Raw genomic sequence first — 21440 nt, forward strand, 5'->3', positions numbered from 1 at the left:
CTTTATTTTTTTTTTCAGGCGACGTTCACCATGCGGGGTAAATAATGCACTAGTTTGATATATCAGACTTTTACGGATGCGGCGCTACCAAATATGTATTTTTATTTCATGATTTAGATTTTGTTATAATAGATATGGCAAAAGGAGGGTGATTTAAACTTTTATAACCTTTTTTTTTTAACAATTAATAAAACTTTATTAATCTTTTTTTGACTTTACTTTAAAGTCCCCTGAGGGACTACAATATGCGATGCTTTGATCGCTCCTGCAGTATGACGTAATGCTATAGAATTACGTCATACTGCCATTTGACAGACAGTCTATCAAGCCACCCCATGGGGATGGTTTGATAGGCTGTTTCTCAAGGCAGCCTTGGGGCCTTTCAGAAGGCTATTGCCCACAGGTGTCAGCTGTAATAAACAACTGATGCCCACGCTGTATGTATGAAGAGAGGTCGACCCGCAACCTCTCTTCATACATACCCCGATGCTCCAGGACGTACCCTTACATCCTGGACCAGGAAGGGGTTAAAAGGATGTCATTAAAAATACAACCTGTCCTGCAAAAAACAATCCCTCAGGGTTCAGTCAGACTGGCGTTTATTGCTGCGCATGTTTTTTGCATTTGCGATCCGCATCTGTTTCAGCCAATCCTTTCAATGGCAGTGGTCACATGTCCAATTTTTACCTGCGCACAAAAATATGCATCGGTAAATATAGGGCAGTGGCTTTTCAAAACGCAAGTAACTGTGGCATTCAAGATTTTTTGGATGTGAAACCCCTGGATGCTGTCACATCCAGGGGTTTCAGCTTGTGGTCAACGGGACCGGCGGCAGCAGCGCTGACCCCATTGAGAACATACAGTGAAGATCGCGATCCTTTAGCAGAGCTGTGACAGCTGTGGCAGAGGATTTCTTCATCTCTGCAGGGAATCCTCCCATCACTGAACACTGTGACAACATTGTCACAATGTCCAGTGACAAGGGGACTCCCCATGGGGATGAAAAATTTAAATATAAGCCCTTCCCTGAAAATTACTGCAGGGGTTGCCGGCAGCCATTGTTTTTAATGGAGCTGCACAAATACCAGCCCCATTGAAAGCAATGGGAGAACATCACGCTCCTGCGCCACAGCTGTGAGAGCTGTGGCAGGGAAATTCTTTATCCCTGCAGGGAGTCTCCTCACAGTGTTCAGTGATGAGGAGATTCCCCAAGGAGATGAAGAAATGCAGGAGCGCGATGTTCACTGCATATTCTCAATTGGGTCTGCGCTGCTGCCGTCAGCCCCACTGTCCACAAGCTGCAACCCCTAGATGTGACAGCATCCAGTGGGTTCACCTCCAAGGAATCCCTTGCTGCAGCTGCCACAACCACAGCAGGGGATAGCCAGCGCCGCAGCCAAATGCATTATTTTCAGCGTGACGCCAGCTTGGGTCATGTGAATTTTTGTGTGCATGCCTTTTTTGCACAAAATAATCCACAGCAAACAAACGCCCATCTGACTGAGCCCTCATATGGTTATGTCAATGGAAAAATAAAAAGTTATGACTCTAGGGAGGGGGTGATGAAAAAAAAATTAAAAACTAGTTGATTGTTAAGGCTTAAACAAGCCTCAGTACTAAAGCGTTAAATCATTCTTGCCTACATTTTGACTGAACATCGGTCATTAAAATGTCTCGATTGACCCCAAATGAATCATTATGCAGACAGCATTAGAATAATACAATGGTTGTGTTAGAATATCGTCAACAAAATTAAGCAAATGGTCACTTACCATATACACTGATTAGCCATAATATTAAAACTGTTGAAGTGAATAATACTGATTATCATGTGACAATGACAGCTCTAAAGGGGTGGGATAAACTAGGCACCGAATGAACAATCAGTTATTGCAGTTGATGCTTTCGAAGCAGGAAAAATGGCCAACTGTAAGGACCTGAATGGTTTTGACAAAAGACAAATTATGGCTCAGAGCATCTCCAAGATGGCAGGTCTTGTAGAGTATTTCCAGTATGCATTGGTTAGTACCTACCAAAAGTAGTTCAAGGAAGAAACAATCAGGAACAGCGCTCAGGGTGAATTCTTAATGTATAATTATACACATAAATAAAGGGTAGAAGACTCACCTGGTGCCAGCGATCCAGCCCCCCAAGGTTATTGGGAGACAGACCACTGCACCCCAAAATGAATGTCTCTCAACCTTCGAATCCAATCTGCTTACTCCAACCAGAGATGTACTGGTGAGCTGCAGGATACCTTCTCCAGATGCCAAAAGATCAGACCCCGGGTTATAATGGTAGAAATGGAAAAATAAAAATGTGTATTCCTGCGCTCCTTTTTAGCAGCAAATCCTTAATTAAATATAGATACTTACTTAATATTGGAGGTCCCGTCTATTGAGACCCCCCAATCTGGAAGTGTCAGCCTTTAAACTCAATAGCCAATGGAGCCGGTGTAGAGAGATCTAAAATTCTTATAATAATTACTTGAATTTAACATAACATGAAAACAAACAAACAAACATTCATATGCTGGGGCAGATGCGATGCGTTTCGGGGTATTGGCACCCCTTTCTAAAGCAAGTTCCAGGAAGGAGAACTGGTGACTGGATTAGACCAAACAGGGTTAGTTTGTAGTCTAAAACTATAGAGAAAGACTGCTTTCACATCTGCGTCGTAACTCCCATCCGGAGAATCCGTCACAGATGCGCCTGAGAATACCAGAAGAAAAAGCGCTGCATGCAGTCCAAATGCCAGGCAGCTAGGCGCAAAGCGGATGGACCCCATTATAGTCCGTGGAGTCCATCCGGTGCTGTTCGGTTCCGTCAAAGACTGAGCCATTCGACTGAGGGGATCCCGTTTTCTGTTTCCGGAGCAGGAAACTAGAATCCCCAACGCAGGTGAAACCACCCTAACACATGTCTGCGAAGGAGCGGTAGACATAAAATGGTAGGATATTTATAATCCAAACTATTTGGAACATGTCTTGCTTATTTATGATTCAATGGAACATTCAAAAATGGTTGCAAAAGTGTATTTAGTTTTTAAGGTCATAAAGTCATTAATTCAGCCTTATCTCTGACACATAGGATGTGCGCAGCAGACAGATGTTACTGTGCTCATAAAAAAATATCAATATTTTATGGAAAGCATTTTACAGAAGTGAGAAAAAAAAATCTATACTAAAGATATTGTTCATATACTTTAACTTTCATTCCGTGAATATCCATGTTCTAAGAAACCGCGAGGCAAAGTAATTAACCGTTGTATTTAAAGTGATGATATGTTACACAAACAGCAGCTCTTTTTAGTGCCGATGTAAAAACCGTTCATGCAAAATTTCACGGGTACTATCAGAGATTTAAAGGGAACCTGTCATGCTGAGCACAGCGTTTGATCTACAGGCAGCATGTTACAGAGCAGGAGAAACTAAGTAGATTGATACATAATTTTGTAGGATTCAGTATAACTTATATATTATACATTTACATCCCCGCACATTCTATGCTTTAAGGCTCTACTGGAAAGTCCTATCAATTAGTGATAGCCAGCTCTCTACGCACATGTATATAAGGAGGACTGTCAATCACTGATAATACCACCCACATGACTCCAAAGCATAAAAAACGCAAGGATAGAAATGTAAAAAGTATAAATGTAAAAAGTATAATACTGAATCTTATATTAGGGACTTGTTATTTATATAGCGCCAACTTATTTCGCAGCGCTTTCAGGTAATTTTGTTTATTACCCAACAGCAAACTGGGTACTCATTTTATTTTACCGGCCTCGGAAGGCGGAGTCAACCTTGAGTTGGCTACCTGAACCACGCGGGGATTGAACTCACAACCTTCAGGTCATGAGTGAGAGACTAGGACTGCATTCTGCTGCCTTAACACTTTGCGCCTCGACACTCTGCGCTGCTCTATAACATGATGTCTGCAAATCAGTAATTAAAAGAAAAAGTAGTGCTCCATAGAGCAGAAGGGCTGAGCACTGCAGGGTAGCAGAGTAAAACAAAGAATAATAGTACCTTGGGTGGTTGCGCACCTGCACAACATGATGAAGAGCCTGTCAAATGAACAGCTGCCTCACTGGATGGAACGGCAAGAACCTCCGTACAGCCAGCATCAAGTGTTATTTGATACTGTTTACAGATCAGGCACTATACTCAACGTGACTGGCTTCCCTTAACATGAACCACCTGGGCCCTAATGCAAAGGGCAATAGGAAGAACCACAGTTTCATGCATGCTTTGGTAAAAAAAAAGAACAAATTGTAACTAAAGTCCAAACCTTTTCTAGAAAACCATAGTCCAACATTCCAGATAACTTCTTCTAAATCTTTGCTCATATACATGGTTTAGACAAAAAGACTTCTCTCTCAATTTTGGAGTCCTATATTGAAATAACAATAGCGTACTTGAATAGGAAGGCATGGATGTGCTACATGATGGTATGGTGCACAGACCTTTGGAGGCCCCAGACCATGGATTTCAAGCATACTCGAAGTGGCCTCCTTGTCCTTCGATAGGAACAGATCATGCACCCAGGAAGTCATCCACCATCTTCTACAGGAGATTCAGGTACCGATCCATGTTGAGGGTTCTAGGTCTAAAAACGACTCCATGCATTTATCGTAGCAAAGGGAGGCCAGTTTGAGCCAGTTTGAATGCAGGCAGATAGTTCTCTGTGTAACTATCTGCCTGCATTCAATACATCAGACCAATTCTTTTAATTCTTCCTTTGCATTTATCTTCGGATCACTTCTCTCTCTGGCTGCGATATAATGTTTTACCCAATATAAAAAAAAACAACAATCCAACGAACCAATCGGTAACAAAAAACAGTATGTCAGTTTACTAACTTCCTTCATTTCATTTTTTAATGTCCTTCACAATAACATGTGTTGCGTTCAGTTTTCATTAACATTCCGCGAGAACCCATCTTTCATTGCATAATGTCATTATTTATATTGTATACTGCAGAAGCCGAGTCATCAGGCAACACACTGGTCTAATACAGACCTCCCATGGATTTTTGTTGATTTTTAACTTCCCAGGAAACCTTCATTGTCATTTTTAATAGCCATCGACCTGCAAACATGTACAAGATTGTGTACAGCATCAATGACATTTTAACTCCTTCCAAAAAATTAATATTAAGCCAAACAAGTATGAATAAGACTAATTGTTGGCTTCGTTAAAAGATCCCAAAAAGTATTAGTAAAAAAAAAAATAACCAATCTTCCCAATTCTGATGATATATTTTACCTGAACTCATCAAGCTTTAGGCTGATCTGACATGGGAATATTAGAATGACACAAACAGTCAATGGGTACACCAACCTGCCGCAAAGTACATATTTTTGCCTTTAATAATGCATACAGTGGGTTCAAACTGTCTCGAAAGCTCTCCATGTAAGGGACAAAGCATTCTTCTCTATCATTGCGTTTTCTTTTCTATAGATTTCACTCAGCATTATACTCTACTCGGTTATCATTGTAGAGTATGTATGTGCTTGTGTATCCTTCATCGCACTCACCCACCACGCCATTCCATATCCCATGCAGTCAGGTCTCAGCTTGGTGTGTCAATATTTTATATAATTAAGGAGGAACATGCTGGCATTTGCAGAATTAGTAGCTTGTCATCCTCCTTTTTGGTTTATAATTACCATCATTATTATCATCATCTTATTATTTTACATTTTACAAGTTTAATATACAGAAAAGAAAGATTCTCTCCCTTGTAGGGGGGTAAATGTTTGTTTGTTTGTATGGCAGTTTACTCCCTTTACTGCTGGTATTTTCAAGGCTCATGCAGGAGGTCACTAAATTTCTGAAGCATCTCTCCCCAGTCCTACTTGCTGCGTTCTGAACACAGCTGTGTGCTTCTCTCACGTCTTCCCCCTCCTAGGGCAGTGATTGTCTGACTCGGGTATGGGTGAACCCACTTCATGAATACGGTAATGGGATTGGTAGACTTTTGTTCGAGGCTTTGTCAGTGGTGGACCAAAACGGATGGGTAACTGCCATGGGGATTGATTGGAGGGCTGCTTGTTGGATGTCAAATGTCCTTAAGCTGAATTCATCTAGATAAAAAAGGACAGCAAAGAGACATAATGCATAACACTTATGGAGTGAAAAGGATTGTGCATTTTGTAAACGTCTGTAATATTTTGGTACCGTGCCTCTCTTTTTAGAACATCAGCACATATTTGGCACTGCCTGAAAATGAGCATGCTAGCATAGAGTATGGCTACATACTTCCATTCACTTTAAAATGAGCTCCACCTTGTTTGCTTTATATAACCACACAGATGCTGGTGTATCTGATTTACTATCATTAGTCAAAATTTGTGTCAATGGCTGCAAAAAGGACTACATTGTGATCATGAATTGCAAAAACATCACAGAAGAATCATGTTGGTCCCAAAACATAGAATATCATCTTCCCTAGCCATCAGAAATCATGTTACCAATGAATCTTATTGGCTTTATGGAGTCTAATGTCAGGGATCACTGACCTATTTATGGATATATGATAATGGCGAGTGATATGACAGAGAAATGTTTATCCTCACGCAATATTAGGGTTCCTTCAGACGGCAGTATTTGGTCAATATTTTAACATGAGTATTTGGAAGCCCAAACCAGGAGTAGATCCAAATTGGGGAACAGATGTAAATTTGGTTTTGGCTTCCGAATACTGATACAAAAATACTGTCATCTGAATGAGTTTTCCAAGTTTTTTATATAGTTTGGGACCCCATTTTCAAAACTATATAAAAGTAATATACTTAGAGTGGCTCTGAACCACCGCCACGGCATCTGACAGGTGACATCACTGGGCGAGAAGACCTGGTGATGTCCCGTAAACCTGTCATGTTGGCTTCTAATTCAAGTTTATGGGACATCACCGATGCGTTGGCTACATTAGTCATGTGGTTAAATTACCCATGTAACTGCTTCCGCCACACTAAACAGAACACCAGAGTGGAGTCAAGTGGCAGCGAGAGGTGAGTATGTTTTGTTTTTACTTGGGTTCGTACCCCTACTGCCACCCCAGACTTGGAAAATCCCTTTAATGATGCAATAATGTCACTACCCACAGCAGTATTTTGGTCATCATTTTTCATCTGTATTTGTAAGCCTAAACTAGACATGGAACAAACAGGGAGAAAACAGTTTCAGGAAAAGCTTTGCATTTTTTTCGTGTTCCCGAACCACTCCTAGCTCCCAAATACTGATGCTAAATACTGACCAGAATACTTCTATGTAGAAAAGGCCTAAGGAAAAGTTTATGAACTTGTTGGATGGAAGACTCAAACAATGGCATTATAAACTTATATAGCAAGGGCCTTCTATGGACTGCTATACTATGGACTACTATACTATGGACTACTATACTATGGACTTTAAAACAAGTCTTGGGCTAGACGTAAAAATATAATTAATATAAAATATATTTACTTATCAAGTTGAGGACATGATGAAGTCTAAAACACAAATAGTCTTCATTAACAACAATATATTTCTATAGATTAGATTCTGTCATATAATTTATTGGGTTCTAGTAAAATAGCCCTGTTCTGTACATTTACTGAACACATCAGCCACAGCATGGCTGACTGCATTAAAAATTATATTTAGCATTCTCGCCGTGGGATGTTATTGCAGCTATTCCAATAAAAAACATCCTCATGTGCTCCATTTGTTGCAATGTAAGTCATTCTAAAGACTCGCATATGTCTAAGTCTTTGGAAAATCATGTTTACGAACGCAATCAATTATCATTAAATTAATTCATTTAAAGGCAATTTAATAAAGCTTACTGTTCTATATCTCCTTTTAAAGTGTTAAAATGTGCCTATAATTCTTTTTAAGGAAACCAACAGAAATAATGAATTCTATCGTTTTTTTCAATATACATAGTGATCGTAATTAAACTTGAGATGTTCAGAGGTAAAAAGTACGGGGGCAGAACCCAATAAAGTTGGTGTGTATACTCAATAGGGTATGGGGCTTAGAGTTTTCAAAGAAAAAAAATAGTACCAAATGTTGCCACTAGGGGAATATGTGGAGCTGTACTCAAACGTTGTGGTGTATATACTGCAACTGGTGAAAGGGTTCTGTCAATCTGTTATTCAGATTGATATTGTACAACTGTAATGCTTTGACTCACACATTGCCTGAACATGCCATGCTGGTTATCTACAAGGTGGCAACAAATTCATCGAACATGTGCAAGGAGCGCACAATGAACCATATCTATAGGTTTTTCTAACATGACAATCACTGAGCCATTGTACAGTTAACATAATCAGCCCCAAACCCCAACAGATGGTCCTTTGAGATTAATTGTGACATAATCCCATATCTTACACTTCAACAGTGGCAAATATTTCCTTGGTGAGAACTTTGGTAATATAGGTTTTTCTTTGTGAAATTTAAACTTTGTACCCCACTAAGTATACGCACCAACTTTCATTGGGTTCTGCCCCATAGGTTTTTCATTAAAGACCACTGAAAACCTCTAGTTTTATTATGATCAACCCCTACTAGGGGTCGGCACACACTTTCCTTAGGAGAAGTGATCTTCTGGCAAAGTGCTTCTAGGGGGCTAATCTAAATGAGGCGTCATGCACAAGAATATGGCACCCATAGAAATCTATAGGAATTACTGTACCAATATATCCCCTAAATTTCATACATAAAGTAAGCATAGAGGAATCTCTGCATGTGCATGAGGCCTTTAAGTTAGAAATGGCTTCCATTCAAGTCAATAGAAAGGACAGTTATATGTGGTTTAGATCTCTACTGTTGACAGTAGGCCACAAAGGAACTCAGACAGGAGATCCAAGGATTGGCGCTAATGTAATCGTTATATGTAGTCTGAGTGTGGACTATCAACTAAACAATCTTTACACACTCAAAACCTGATGATGAGTATGCGTGTCTTACTTACGGAGATTTAGTCAAACTTCAGTACTAAATAGCTGCACTAACATCGAAACACTAATGCCTGAACAGCTTAATGATTTAACCCTTTGCAATTCAATTTTGGATTCAGGGTTTCCTTGGGGGCTTTCTCTTTCTGCGATTATACAATGGCGCCATCTGCTGGCTAAAGCCAGTACTGCGGTATGGAACATACTGGAGAGGCCCCCGACAACAGAGCGGCCAGTAATATACAGTAAGAATACCCTGCCGGACGTCTTTTGACATCGGAGCTGTACAGCCTTCAATCAGAATGTCTTCAGACGTCAGACATTGGATTGCAAAGGGTTAATATATAACATATGTAAGCTTATTTTATACTATCTTTATTTCTCTGTAGACGTTATACTTGATAAAGATTTACCACTTAATGATAAATTAAAGGATTTATAATCTGAACACCCTGGATGGCTGAAAACTGAACATACCCTCAAAAAAAGGATATTAAAAGGAAGTATGTAAATATACTCCATTTTCATAGTTTGCAGCATAATCATAGTCAGGTCATAAGGTAGAGTCTAAGGTAATTAAAGTTCATCTAATTCCCTCAGAGTGTTTACCTCTGGACTTCCAAAATAAATGTTTTGACTCAGAGGAAAGCATGGGAGGGTTAACATAATTTGACTGTCATATGATCAGGTTGCTTCAGAATCTCAGTGTTGTACAAGTCCAATGCATGATTGACCCGTATGATTTCACTGTTGGTCAACTTCAAACGATGCTTCAGCATACAGGAAAAGAGGTCCAGTTGGGGTTTTCCTGGTCCAGCTGGGGGAGCTAAGCGGTTGATTCTTTCCCGGATGTCCAACATAAGCAACATAACAGAGGATGAAGAATAAAACTGCCCACCTTGGGAGTAAGACTGGTTAACTTGTTGAACTGCACTACGCAAAAGATCTGGGTTAAATCTTAAACTGTAACCATATAACTGCACCTCAGATATCTTCACATAAAACTGCCTTTTTGTAGGATCCGACAAGTCCACTGGGCCTTGTCCTGTTTCATTGCGCAGGAGTGAAGGTAGACGTGTACGACTGCGAAGGTAAATGTGTACAGTTTCAAAAAAGGTCTTCCAGCGGTTTCCCAAGAGTAGAGTCCAATTAAAACACTGACTGTTTTGAAGACGTGTCTTCTCCCATCTTGGGTAACCATGTTCTCCAAAAGGCATACTCCAACCTTCAGAATGGCTGCCACTAAATGGGTTGACATATACAAAGAAGCTTGGATCCAGAGTGGTGTTCCTGGCCTGGCAGATACGCATAGACATTCCAATGACCATGTGAAGGAATTCAACTCGGTTTTTGTTGCTTTTTAGGGTGAGTGACATTCTTTTTCTCCAGCGTGGGTCAAAATATGTGTCTAATCGTATCTCATTACTAATGAAAGTTGTGTGCACATGAAGACGGGAGTCCATCTTCTGCAATAGGTAACGGAGCTCCTGGTCTTGGAAGTCCAACTCTGTTTCCAGACTGATGAACTGCTCACTACGCTCTGAATCTACATTCTGTGCCTCACACCGACCACGATATAATTTGTAACCCTTATTACAGGAGCCACATAGGGAGATGTTAGCCATACTGCACATTGCACAGCTTTGGTTGCCTCCTATAATGCATGGAATGGGTCGCTGGCAAAGCATGCTGCCTCCATGGCAAACACAATTACGCTGACTTTCCAAGAAAGTGCCCCAGAAGCCATTTTCATTGCAGTAAAGGAGAGACTGCACTCTAGCCAGCCACTGTTGAATTGATCTGAAATGAGAAAATAGATACACAATAATCAAGCACTGCAAAAAATGGCAGAACACCTCTGCTTATTCTTATTTTTACAAAACCATGGCTAACGAGGCAGAAAAAAATGCATAGTTAAAAGGGTTTTTTCCTATAATGATACGTATGGCATATAGAGAAGATATTCATAAAATCTGGTGTTGCCCAGTTCTCTGTTCCCAAGGAAGGGTCATCTGAGACATGTTAAATAGGTTTAAGGGGTTATCCAGTTGTAAATTACTAATGCCCTCAGGATAGGCCATCAATAGTAGATCAGCAGGGGTCCACCTTCTGGGACCCCTGTTGATCAGCAGTTCACCAAGCATATGCTCAATTGTGTACTGAGCTGATTTCGAGAGAAGCAGACAGCTCCGTTCTCATTGCAATGGCTAGGCTTGGCATTATAGACAAAGTTCCCATTGAAGTGAATGGGAACTTTGCCTGTAATACTAAGTCTGTCCACTGCAGTTAGAATAGAGCTGTTTGCTTCCTGCAGAAATCAGTTATATGCGTGACCACACTGGCCACCAAACAGCTGATCAGCTGAGATCCAGGGTGGTTGGCCTTAGCATAGGCCATTAGTAGTTTACAACTAGACAACCCCCTTTAAATGCTAGGGACATGTTGCCTGATAATCACATTAAAAAGACTACCATTGTGATGTAGTGTGTTTATAACAACTAGACTGTTGAATAATGAATCATCTCATCACCTTAAATCTGGATTTTTAACTAAACTTTATATCACTTTTTTAAGTCCCACTAGGGGAATCGATGCTGTGATCATCTGATTGCAAACATAATGCTTTGGGCTAATTACAATTCCAAAGTAATATTAGAGGCTGGTGTTACACCGACAGGCTATATATTAGGTTATGTCTATGACAGACATGGAGGCCTTTGTCAACCTGGCCATACACATTAGATGTATATCGTCTGGACTGGACAGTCATCTGATGTGCATGGGCATGTCCTGACTCTCCCCTGACAGCAAATGTCAGGAGACAGAAAAATTGTGTTATTGGTTTTCAACATATCCAATCCTTTTGTTCTTGAGAAGATACAGATGTGTCCTCTTCACCATTCCTTTTAGATGAGCATTTCTTGAGAATGGTGGCACACAATGTCCAGCTTTGATAAAAAAAAACCTGATACTCCGTTGGGAGATGCATATGCTATATTTCTCTATGTGTGGCCACCCAGTGGATGTAATGTGAATTGCAACCTGTTAAGATTCTTGCTAGCATATCGCAATAATTCATCAAATTTTTTTTTTGTCAAAAACTGGAATCCTTGACAAAATTTGTGGAACGTTAAAGTTGAACACATCTGTCAAATGCTAACAGAGGTAACTGGCAGCAGCTTACTCCTGGCTCCCTATTCAGTACACATGCATGTTTGGCCAAGCCATAGCTCAAGAATATCACAAACTACACAAGGAGAGAACAGAGAGAAAACAACATGCTCTGCTTGCCGCTGAAAGGTTCTGCATTGAACAAAGTAAGAAACCTGGCTAGCAATCAGGGTCTCTGTCACTAGTATATGCTGCTGTCAGATAAGGTAGCATGAATCTGTTGACAGATTCGCTTTAACCCTTTCCAATCCAATTTCCCTGCCGCCCGCGTCCTCCACGGCTCTTATTTATTTTGGTTGGGAAAGAGCATTGTGGGTTACTTGGAATAACTCAACAGAAACACATAAAAATGAACTCTCAAGATATTTTTATTAGCAATGTTTTTTGAAAAATAAAGTATTTTTGTTGAGCTTGGGTTATAATTTTTGAAAGTATGGTACTTTTTGAAGCAATCTCCAGGATGAAGTCCAGGCTTCCTACTGCATGTCTCACAGTAGAAACTGGTTTCTCTTCTTCCTCCTTTTTCTGCAAGCCATGCAATCCTTTGTGGATTTTTTTTTTCATTTTGCATTAGGAAATGCATCTTCCCATTTAGTCTTTCCTTAGCCTCCGAAGTTGAAGGTCTTTCTTGTATTTGTGCTCCTCGTTACATGTAAATGCTACCATTGTGCACTTTTCGTCTAAACGATGAATTTAAGGTGAACTTAAAATCCATTATTCAGCCGCAGAGAGATAAAACATCTCTCAATAGACCACATGCTGTGTTCTCCACGGGAGCTGGGAAATGACATTGTATTCTGCGGGCAGCCCTGACGAGAACAATGCAGCTGTGTGCAGATTCCAGCATGTGTTTAATCACATGCTGGGTTTTGCAAATAGCTTCTGGAGGCCTTTTTACATGCAAATGAAAATGATAAAGTGTTAATGGACATTAGTGTCCATTAACACTTTATGTAATAAGATCGCTAAAACTTTCAATCTTACAATCGTTTGAAAGTTTATGTTTTCGTGTGAATGGGCCTTTGTCTTTTTAAGGTGGTCTTGCAATAAAAGAGAATGTGCAAAAATATATAGCCATTTTCAGAATCACAGAGGCGGAGAATTCATAGCTCCCACTTTGTAGGCTTCTTTGGATTGTGGCACTTGAATTCAACCCTTCATTTGAAGCCTACTGTACTCTTATCTATAGCCACATTTCTTCCTGGGATATACAGTTCTTTGCATTTCTTGTCGATGTAATCACTGATGTTCTTCAACTTGTCCAATTGGGTATGCACACTCCCTTGTGCAGCGTCAGGAGGAACTACATGCAGAATCCAAAATATTTGTAGAAAACAGCGGTGGGAGAAAACATCCTTGAAGAATGAGGTTCAGCCCAACCATTCATTGGTAAAACAGTCCACTAGTTGTGACTTCAAATTCAGAGCCATGTTCCTTGTGACACCAAAGAATACCTTCATCTCTTCTTGTGAAACCTCCTTCCAGAATTGCCACATTGAATATTTTGGTGGTGGAGTCACCTTTTGAATTTTTTCTGCTGCATACAGATTTGGCACAGCCACAATTTTGCCAAAAAGTTCCTCGGCAAAAAACTGCTGGAAATATTTTAGCTCTGTTTTTGGGTGATCACTTTGGGAAGGATGAATCCCTGTTGTGTCACTGTGTACAGGAACTGTATAAGATCTCCATCACCATCACAATATTCCTTCCAGCTGCTTGTAAGAGGTAGCAAATTTTGGCCACTTTCTTCTTCACCACCACTTTCAGCATCACTGGAGGTATCATTATTGAAAACAGTAACATCTTCTTTATGATCACTTACATCGCTGAACTCTCCTTAACCCTCTCTCTCCTCCATAACCCATCTCTCTATATCCTCATCACTCACTCTCTCCATCCTTGCCATCTTTCCCTCTCAAATTTTGAATCAGCAGTGTCAAAATTATAGCTCTGCGAGAAGACACCACTGATGCGATAACGTAATACATTATGTCATCCTGCCAGCCTCCGGCACCATAGTGTGACTCTAAGTACATGTGCCGGACAGCTTCTGACATCGGAGCAATGCCCAGTACACTGTAAATAGATGTGTTGAACCTCGTCCGACATCAGAGCTATGCAGGGAAATCTGAATGTCGAACAAGCTTCGACACTCGATTTGAAAGGGTAAAAACTAAAAAGCCTAAAAAATATATAACCATTTTACAAAAATGGCTAGTCAATAAGAACAACAGTATCTACATTATTAAAGGCTATGCATACCAATTCAACCTTTTTTCTTATTGTTCCAATGCGTCTGAAATAAAAAAAAACTAAGCAGTTTGCAAACATCTGTAATTGAAACTATATTAATTAACATATAGACCTTTCTAGGAGCTGCAGACATAAAATGGTAGGTAATTTTTAATAAAAACTGTGATAATCCTCTGACTCTGATCGGTGAGATTTCAAATTACAGAAAATTAGAGTTGTGAGTTGTGCGCTGCAAACAAGTGCCAAATTACATGTACAATGCATTCCGAAAGTCTTCAGACCATTTCACTTTTTATGTTTTGACCTTGTGCAAATTAAAGAGAGATTCCACTTTTTCGCCAGAGTAACATTGTATGCTAAGTTGAAAAAAGACATATGTCCATCCAGTTCAGCCTATTACCTCTAATGTTGACCCAGAGGAAGGCAAAAAACACCAGTGAGGTAGAAGCCAATTTTCCTCATTCAGGGTCCAGTCAGACAAGCATTTCTATTCTTTTTGCGCACCTATGTGCGCCAAAATCAAGCACTCCACACAGTAATAAAATGCGCGTGATACCATTTAAAGCAAATCCGCGCGGAATTTGCCGCGGAAATCCGCGGCAGATTCTGCGTGGATTGTTTTATTCTAGTGGACATGAGGCCTTAGAGCCCAAGGGTGTATGCCATCAGGACCTGGCGATTTGTCTATTTTAATCTTTTTAAGGTGGCTTTGCAATTCTTTGTGTTAAACTGATGACATTAAGTTGAGAGTTTACTTCATCACTCTGTATCTTATTTGACATGTCATTTTTCTCTGTGAATACAGAGGATAAAAAACTAGATTTTTGCCTTCTCCTCATCACCCTCTACAATTTTTCCTACATTATTTATTAAAGGGCCAACACTTTTAGTATTAATCTTTTTACTATTTATATAGTTACAGAACAGTTTAGGATTAGCTTTATAAAGATTTTTAACATTCTGATTTCACTTTTTCTTTATGGGGTATTGAGTACAGAATGATGGAGGAAAACTTGATTTTTCTGTAATTTGCACAAGGCCACAACATAACAAAATGTGAATAATGAAGACTTTCTGAATGTATTTTTAAATAGTTGCTCACCTAACCAAGTTCCAATGCAGCATCCAAGCGAGCGACCACAGCTCCTTCTGATGGTTTTGTCTGGTTGCTATGCAACCAGACACTTCACCTTCTGTCCTGCCTTCTGTCTTCCGCTTCAGCCTCCTTCTCTGTCAACATAGCAGCACTGAGTTGTCCGGGCAACCAGCGCCGAAGATGACTTCAAGCCTGGCTGCTTTATAAAAGTTGAATTATCTTGCCATACTTTGCCCGGTAAGTAAAGGGATTGTACCAAGATAGAAAGTTATCTCCTTTTATGTGGATAGGGGACAATATTTTCATTGGTGGGGTCCCAAGGGTCCTTGTATGGAATAGAGTTCACGCATGCATACTGCTGCTCCATTAAGAGTTTGCTGGGAGCTTGTATTGACAATTTGCAGCGCTTCTATTGAACTTAAAGGCTATGTACACATTTGCACTCTCTTTTCTTTAAGTAATGTGTCTTTGGAAATGAAGACTTTTTGTAATTGGTTTTCATTAAAAATCTCTGACGGTTTGGTTTCTATGCTTGTATTGTTTTCCTGACATATTAGCAAAATCAGTCAGTGAGAGCAAACTGAGGACTGTTTCTCTGCCCCTCCCCTAGCCTGCCCTACTGAGTAAGAAAGAGCAAGGTGTGAGAGGGGACATTACACAGTGAGGAATTTGTGAGACACGGCCACTCAGGAATTTTTTGCAATGATGGGAAGAATTCAGGACGTAGTCATTTGTACGTTCATGTGAGTCTTCCACAGAATAAATGCAGTCTATGGAAAGCTTATATGTCATTGTTTATTACAGTCACTTCAAGTCATAAGTAGTAAATAAATATGATATGTCTGAATGAAGAAACCATCACAGAAGGCTGTATGACAGTGTTGGGAGATGCTGATCGATGCCCATTGATGGGAGTCCCCATTCCCTAGCATGCTGCAATGTGTAGTACTACTATTTTGTCATGCTCTGCTCTACTCTCCATCCAGATCATCTGCCCTTCTTCCCACCTGACTATAGTATAATTGGGCTGTGTTTTTAGCCCAACTCATCTACCACCCTTTGTGACTTGATCTAGAGATAGCACTGCATTGTAATCAATTACACTGTGCTTATCTGTTCCACCACCAACAATCTATCCCCCACTAGAAAATAGTAAATGGAGAGATAGCAATTTATAGTATTGAGTGGGTGTGTCTATGTAGCCTCTGACAGAGATGAGGGGAAGGGGAGCTGAGCTTGTGCTCATGAGAGAGACCAGCTGATCAGTGCTGGGAACACCCCCAGCCAGAAACTACAATGTAGCAGAGGATGAAAAGCAAGTATGAGCCTTTCTAAATGTATGTAAATGAAAACTCAATGCAAAAGAACACATAAGTCCATCATTTTTTTTCCCTGCAGGGACTTAGTAATATATGTGTGTAGTGATTTTGTATGCACAAAGGTTTCCATAGCTTTTAAAGCATGCGTGACGTATAAAACAGCCATGTGAGGACCTTAGGACCCTCATTCTGATGGGCGACGGTCATAACGGTCAAACCCCAACGGGGAAGATAGGGCAGGTTCTGTATTTCATAGGCCGTACAAATGACGTCAGAGAAATCCCAGCAGTATAAGTGAAACCACTGAATGTCTAGTGAAATGAGTTGTTTCGTTTTGTCCCCTAATATGGCCGTGTTTATCGCGGCTGTATAGGGGGAGAAATTCACGCTCATGTGTTGAAGCCCTAAGAGTGAAAATGAGGGAATTCCTTAGACTCAACATAAGAAAATTTCGGACACACGTGTCGTGTGTTTGCAGAACCGAAATGTGATTTTTCACCCGTATTTTGTCCACTCCTCCGTATATTTGTGTGCGCAAATGCACCGTGTGTTTGCACACACACAAAAAATATGCCCCAAATCACATTGATCCTGTGCTTATATGCGAAGCAAAAATGCAGGTTTTCATGAACACTTATGCAAGCTCATTGATTTTAATGGGCTCTTGCGGCGTGCAAATCTACACAAGATAGGTAATTTCACAAATTTTTTCCCATGATCACATATAAAATACACTCAGGGGGTGGACACCCGTTTGCGTTTTTTAACGCTGCGATATCACTGCGTTTTTTTTTAACGCTATTGTCAATGGGACTTTCTAACGTTTTTTTAAAAACGCATCGCACAAAAATTGCAAAGCACAAACTTGCGCAGAGTTTTTAACATTAGAAAGTCCCATTGACAATTGCGGTAAAAAAATGCAGTGATATCGCAGCGTTAAAAAAACGCAAGTGGGTAGGGCCAGGGAAAGCAGCCTGACACTACTCTCTTTGTTACCTAAGGATGCGTTCACACATTGTGGAAATACTGCGGTTCTGCACAGAATTTCTGCAGTAGAAACACAGGAAACAGTAAGGCCTTAGTCAGACGGGCGATTTTTCGCGCGATTTGCGGATCGCATGACGGATGCGCATCCGCAAATCGCGTGACAGGTGCGCACAAGTCGCCCGCAAATCGCCCGGAAATCTGCTCCTAGCCGCGTTTCATTAGAAACGGGCCGGAGCTGTCCAGCGCATTGCATTCAATGGAGACGGCAATACAGCCGTCTCCATTGAAAGCAATGCGCTGCGGGCGAGCCCGGGATGAATTGTCGGTAAGGCCTTAGTCAGACGGGCGATTTTTCGCGCGATTTGCGCATGCGCATGTGTCCGGCGATTTTATAAAACCATTGCTTTGCAATGGTATCGGACACATGAGCGCTTTTTATGCGCTCGTCCGATAAATTATAGAACAGAAATCGCAAATCGCACCTATCTGCGATCTGCGATTCCTGTTCTCTTCTCTATATGCGCTCAATGGGGCCGGCGGCAGCAGCGCCGACCCCATTGAGAACATATAGAAGACAAATCATTCTTCTCTGCCACAGCTGTAACAGCTGTGACAGAGAAGAACGATGTTTGCCCATTGAATTCAATAGAGCGGCAATACAGCCGCTCCATTGAAAGCAATGGGCTGCCGGCGTGCGCGGGGTGAATTGTCGGGAAGGGGTTAAATATATAAACCCTTCCCTGCAATTCATTCTAAAATGTGTTAAAATAGAAAAAAATTGTATACTCACCTTTCCGCTGCAGCCGGAGTCCAGCCGCGGCCGCTGTCAGTTCTCCTGAACTGCTTCTTGGCACTATTCAGCCGGCGGGGCTTTAAAATCCCCGCCTGCTGAATGATCTGCCTCTGATTGGTCACAGCCCTGACCAATCAGAGGCTGAAAACACTCACACACCCATTCATGAATTCATGAATGGGTGAGTGACTGCTGCCTCTCAGCGCTGAGCCAATCAGGGGCAGGTCTGACTCACATCCATTCATGAATTCATGAATGGGTGTGAGTGAGGCATGCCTCTGATTGGCTCAGCGCTGAGCCAATCAGGGGGCAGGTCTGACTCACACCCCCTTCACACCCACTGCAGGACTGCCACGCGGAGCTCCGGCTGCCGGGAGAAGGTGAGTATACAATTCTTTTTTATTTTAACACATTTTAGGATGGATTGCAGGGAAGGGCTTATATATTTAAGCCCTTACCGACAATTCACCCTGCGCACGCCGGCAGCCCATTGCTTTCAATGGAGACGGCTGTATTGCCGCTCCATTGAATTCAATGGGCAAACATCGTTCTTCTCTGTCACAGCTGTTACAGCTGTGGCAGAGAAGAATGATTTGTCTTCTATATGTTCTCAATGGGGTCGGCGCTGCTGCCGCCGGCCCCATTGAGCGCATATAGAGAAGAGAACAGGAATCGCAGATAGGTGCGATCTGCGATTTTTTGTTCTATAATTTATCGGACGAGCGCATAAAAAGCGCTCTTGTGTCCAATACCATTGCAAAGCAATGGTTTTATAAAATCGCCGGACGCATGCGCATGCGCAAATCGCGCGAAAAATCGCCTGTCTGACTAAGGCCTTAGGCTAGCTTCACATAGGTGTAAGCGTATTTGCCATGCGTGTTTGCACAATGGGTGTTACATTTTTGCGTGCCGCTCTGCTTGTTTAAGGCCAGCTTCACACGGATGTATTTGGGAGCATATTAGTGTGGCAATACGCAGAGAATAGAACCCATTGACTTCAATGGGTTTGGTCTAGAGATGAGCGAGCACCAAAATGCTCGGGTGCTTGTTACTCGAGTCGAACTTTCAGTGATGCTCGAGAGTTCGTTTCGAGTAACGAACCCCATTGAAGTCAATGGGCGACTCGAGCATTTTTGTATATGACTGGTGCTCCGCTAAGGTTTTCATTTGTGAAAATCTTAGCAAATCACCAAAGTCATGTAAAAAACACAGAAATGGATAGGGCAGGTGAGGAGCAACATGCAGGGCTGCATTTCGGGCTCCGAGGTGTCACTATTAAGCCACAATAGTGGCAAAAGTGAGACAACCCCCCTCCCCACCCCACCCCCGCACTGTCAGCATAAAGATCGTTCTCCACAATGTTTGCCCATTGAATTCAATGGAGCCGGCAATACAGCAGGCTCCATTGAAAGCAATGGGCTGCCAGCGAGCGCAGGATGAATTTTCGGGGAGGGCTTAAAAATATAAGCCCTTCCCTGAAAATCATCCAAAACTGTGTAAAAAGTAAAAAAATATATATACTCACCTTGTCCCGGCAGACGGAGTTCAGCCGCGGCCGGCCGGCAGTTCTCCTGAACTGCTCTGAGTAGTATTCAGCATCCGGGGATTTAAAATCCCCGCCTGCTGAATGAGCTGCCTCTAATTGGTCACAGCCTCACCAATCAGAGGCAGCTCTCACTCACCCATTCATGAATTCATGAATGGGTGAGTGAGTGCTGCCTCTGATTGGCTCAGCGCAGGGACCAATCAGGGGCAGCTCTCAGCCGTCATTCATATATATATTTTTTTTATTTTTACACATTTTAGGATGATTTTCAGGTAAGGGCTTATATTTTTAAGCCCTTCCCGAAAATTCATCCCGTGCTCACCGGCAGCCCATTGCTTTCAATGGAGCCAGCTGTATTGCCGGTTCCATTGAATTCAATGGTCACTGCTCATTTAATCGAGACGAGTACCGCGTGGTGCTCGTCTCGAGTAACGAGCATCTCGAGCACCCTAATACTCGAACGAGCATCAAGCTCGGACGAGTATGCTCGCTCATCTCTAATTTGGTCACATTTCCATATTTTGTGCACGCATTTTAGTTGTGCCAAAAAAATACAGAATGCTCTATTTTTATGTATATTTGGTACTAAAGGTTCGTATATAAGTCCAGGGGGGAGGGTGCGCTAATGTGTGCGCAATACACATGGAGATGCGTGGATTCCCCTGCAAGGATACTGTACGGATATTTCTGTTGTGGGGAAATCTCTCCATCTCCCCTGAAGTGAAATCCCTCTCCCCGCTGCAGGGAAATCCCTCCAGCCCTGCGGAGGATATGAAGGGAGTCCCCAGCAATGAAGGGGGTCCCCAGGGAACTCCCTTCATCTCGCTCTCTCTCTCCCCGCTGTGGCAAAATCCTCCAAGCCCTGCGGAGATAAAGGGAGTCCTCAGTGATGAACGGGGTTCCCCGGGGAGTCCTCTCGTCCCCTCGGGGACTAAAAGTAGCATACAGCAGCACATTTAAGACATGCTTCTGGGTTTAGTGGTGTGGCAGCACTACCTCCCTTTTAGTCCAGCTCCCATTGGAGTCTATGAAAACTCCTGTGCATCGCGCACCAGAGTTAAGTCAGGTCCTATCTTTTCACGCAGCAGAGAATTTGAGTTGAATTTCAGTCACTGATGTCCTTTCGTTTTAGGTGCGAGTTTTTTTCCTTCATCTGAGCGTTTCTATAGGAAACCATTGATTCTAATAGTCGTGATTTTTTTGCGCATGTAAGTTAGCTGTGCGTGTGAAAGAGCCCTCAGGATGAAAACAAACGGCCGTATGCACAACTACGCTGAAGCATAGTTGTGCCTGAATGAGGAAAATTTCTTCCCCTTCGTTGGC

At 41.7% G+C, this 21440-nt stretch overlaps 1 protein-coding gene across 1 annotated transcript in view; it reads right to left on the reverse strand.

Moving 5' to 3' along the window:
* Positions 1-9489: 9489 nt before the first annotated feature.
* The window catches only part of BRINP1 (BMP/retinoic acid inducible neural specific 1), a 199661-nt gene continuing 187710 nt past the window's right edge, over positions 9490-21440 (reverse strand). Inside the window, exon 8 of the mRNA XM_066579784.1 lies at positions 9490-10752. Coding sequence (XP_066435881.1) covers positions 9612-10752 — 1141 coding nt within the window. The 3' untranslated portion in view covers positions 9490-9611. The remainder of the gene's footprint in view (positions 10753-21440) is intronic.

This window comes from Eleutherodactylus coqui, chromosome 10 (genome assembly GCF_035609145.1).
Source record: "Eleutherodactylus coqui strain aEleCoq1 chromosome 10, aEleCoq1.hap1, whole genome shotgun sequence".
Lineage (NCBI taxonomy): Eukaryota > Metazoa > Chordata > Amphibia > Anura > Eleutherodactylidae > Eleutherodactylus > Eleutherodactylus coqui.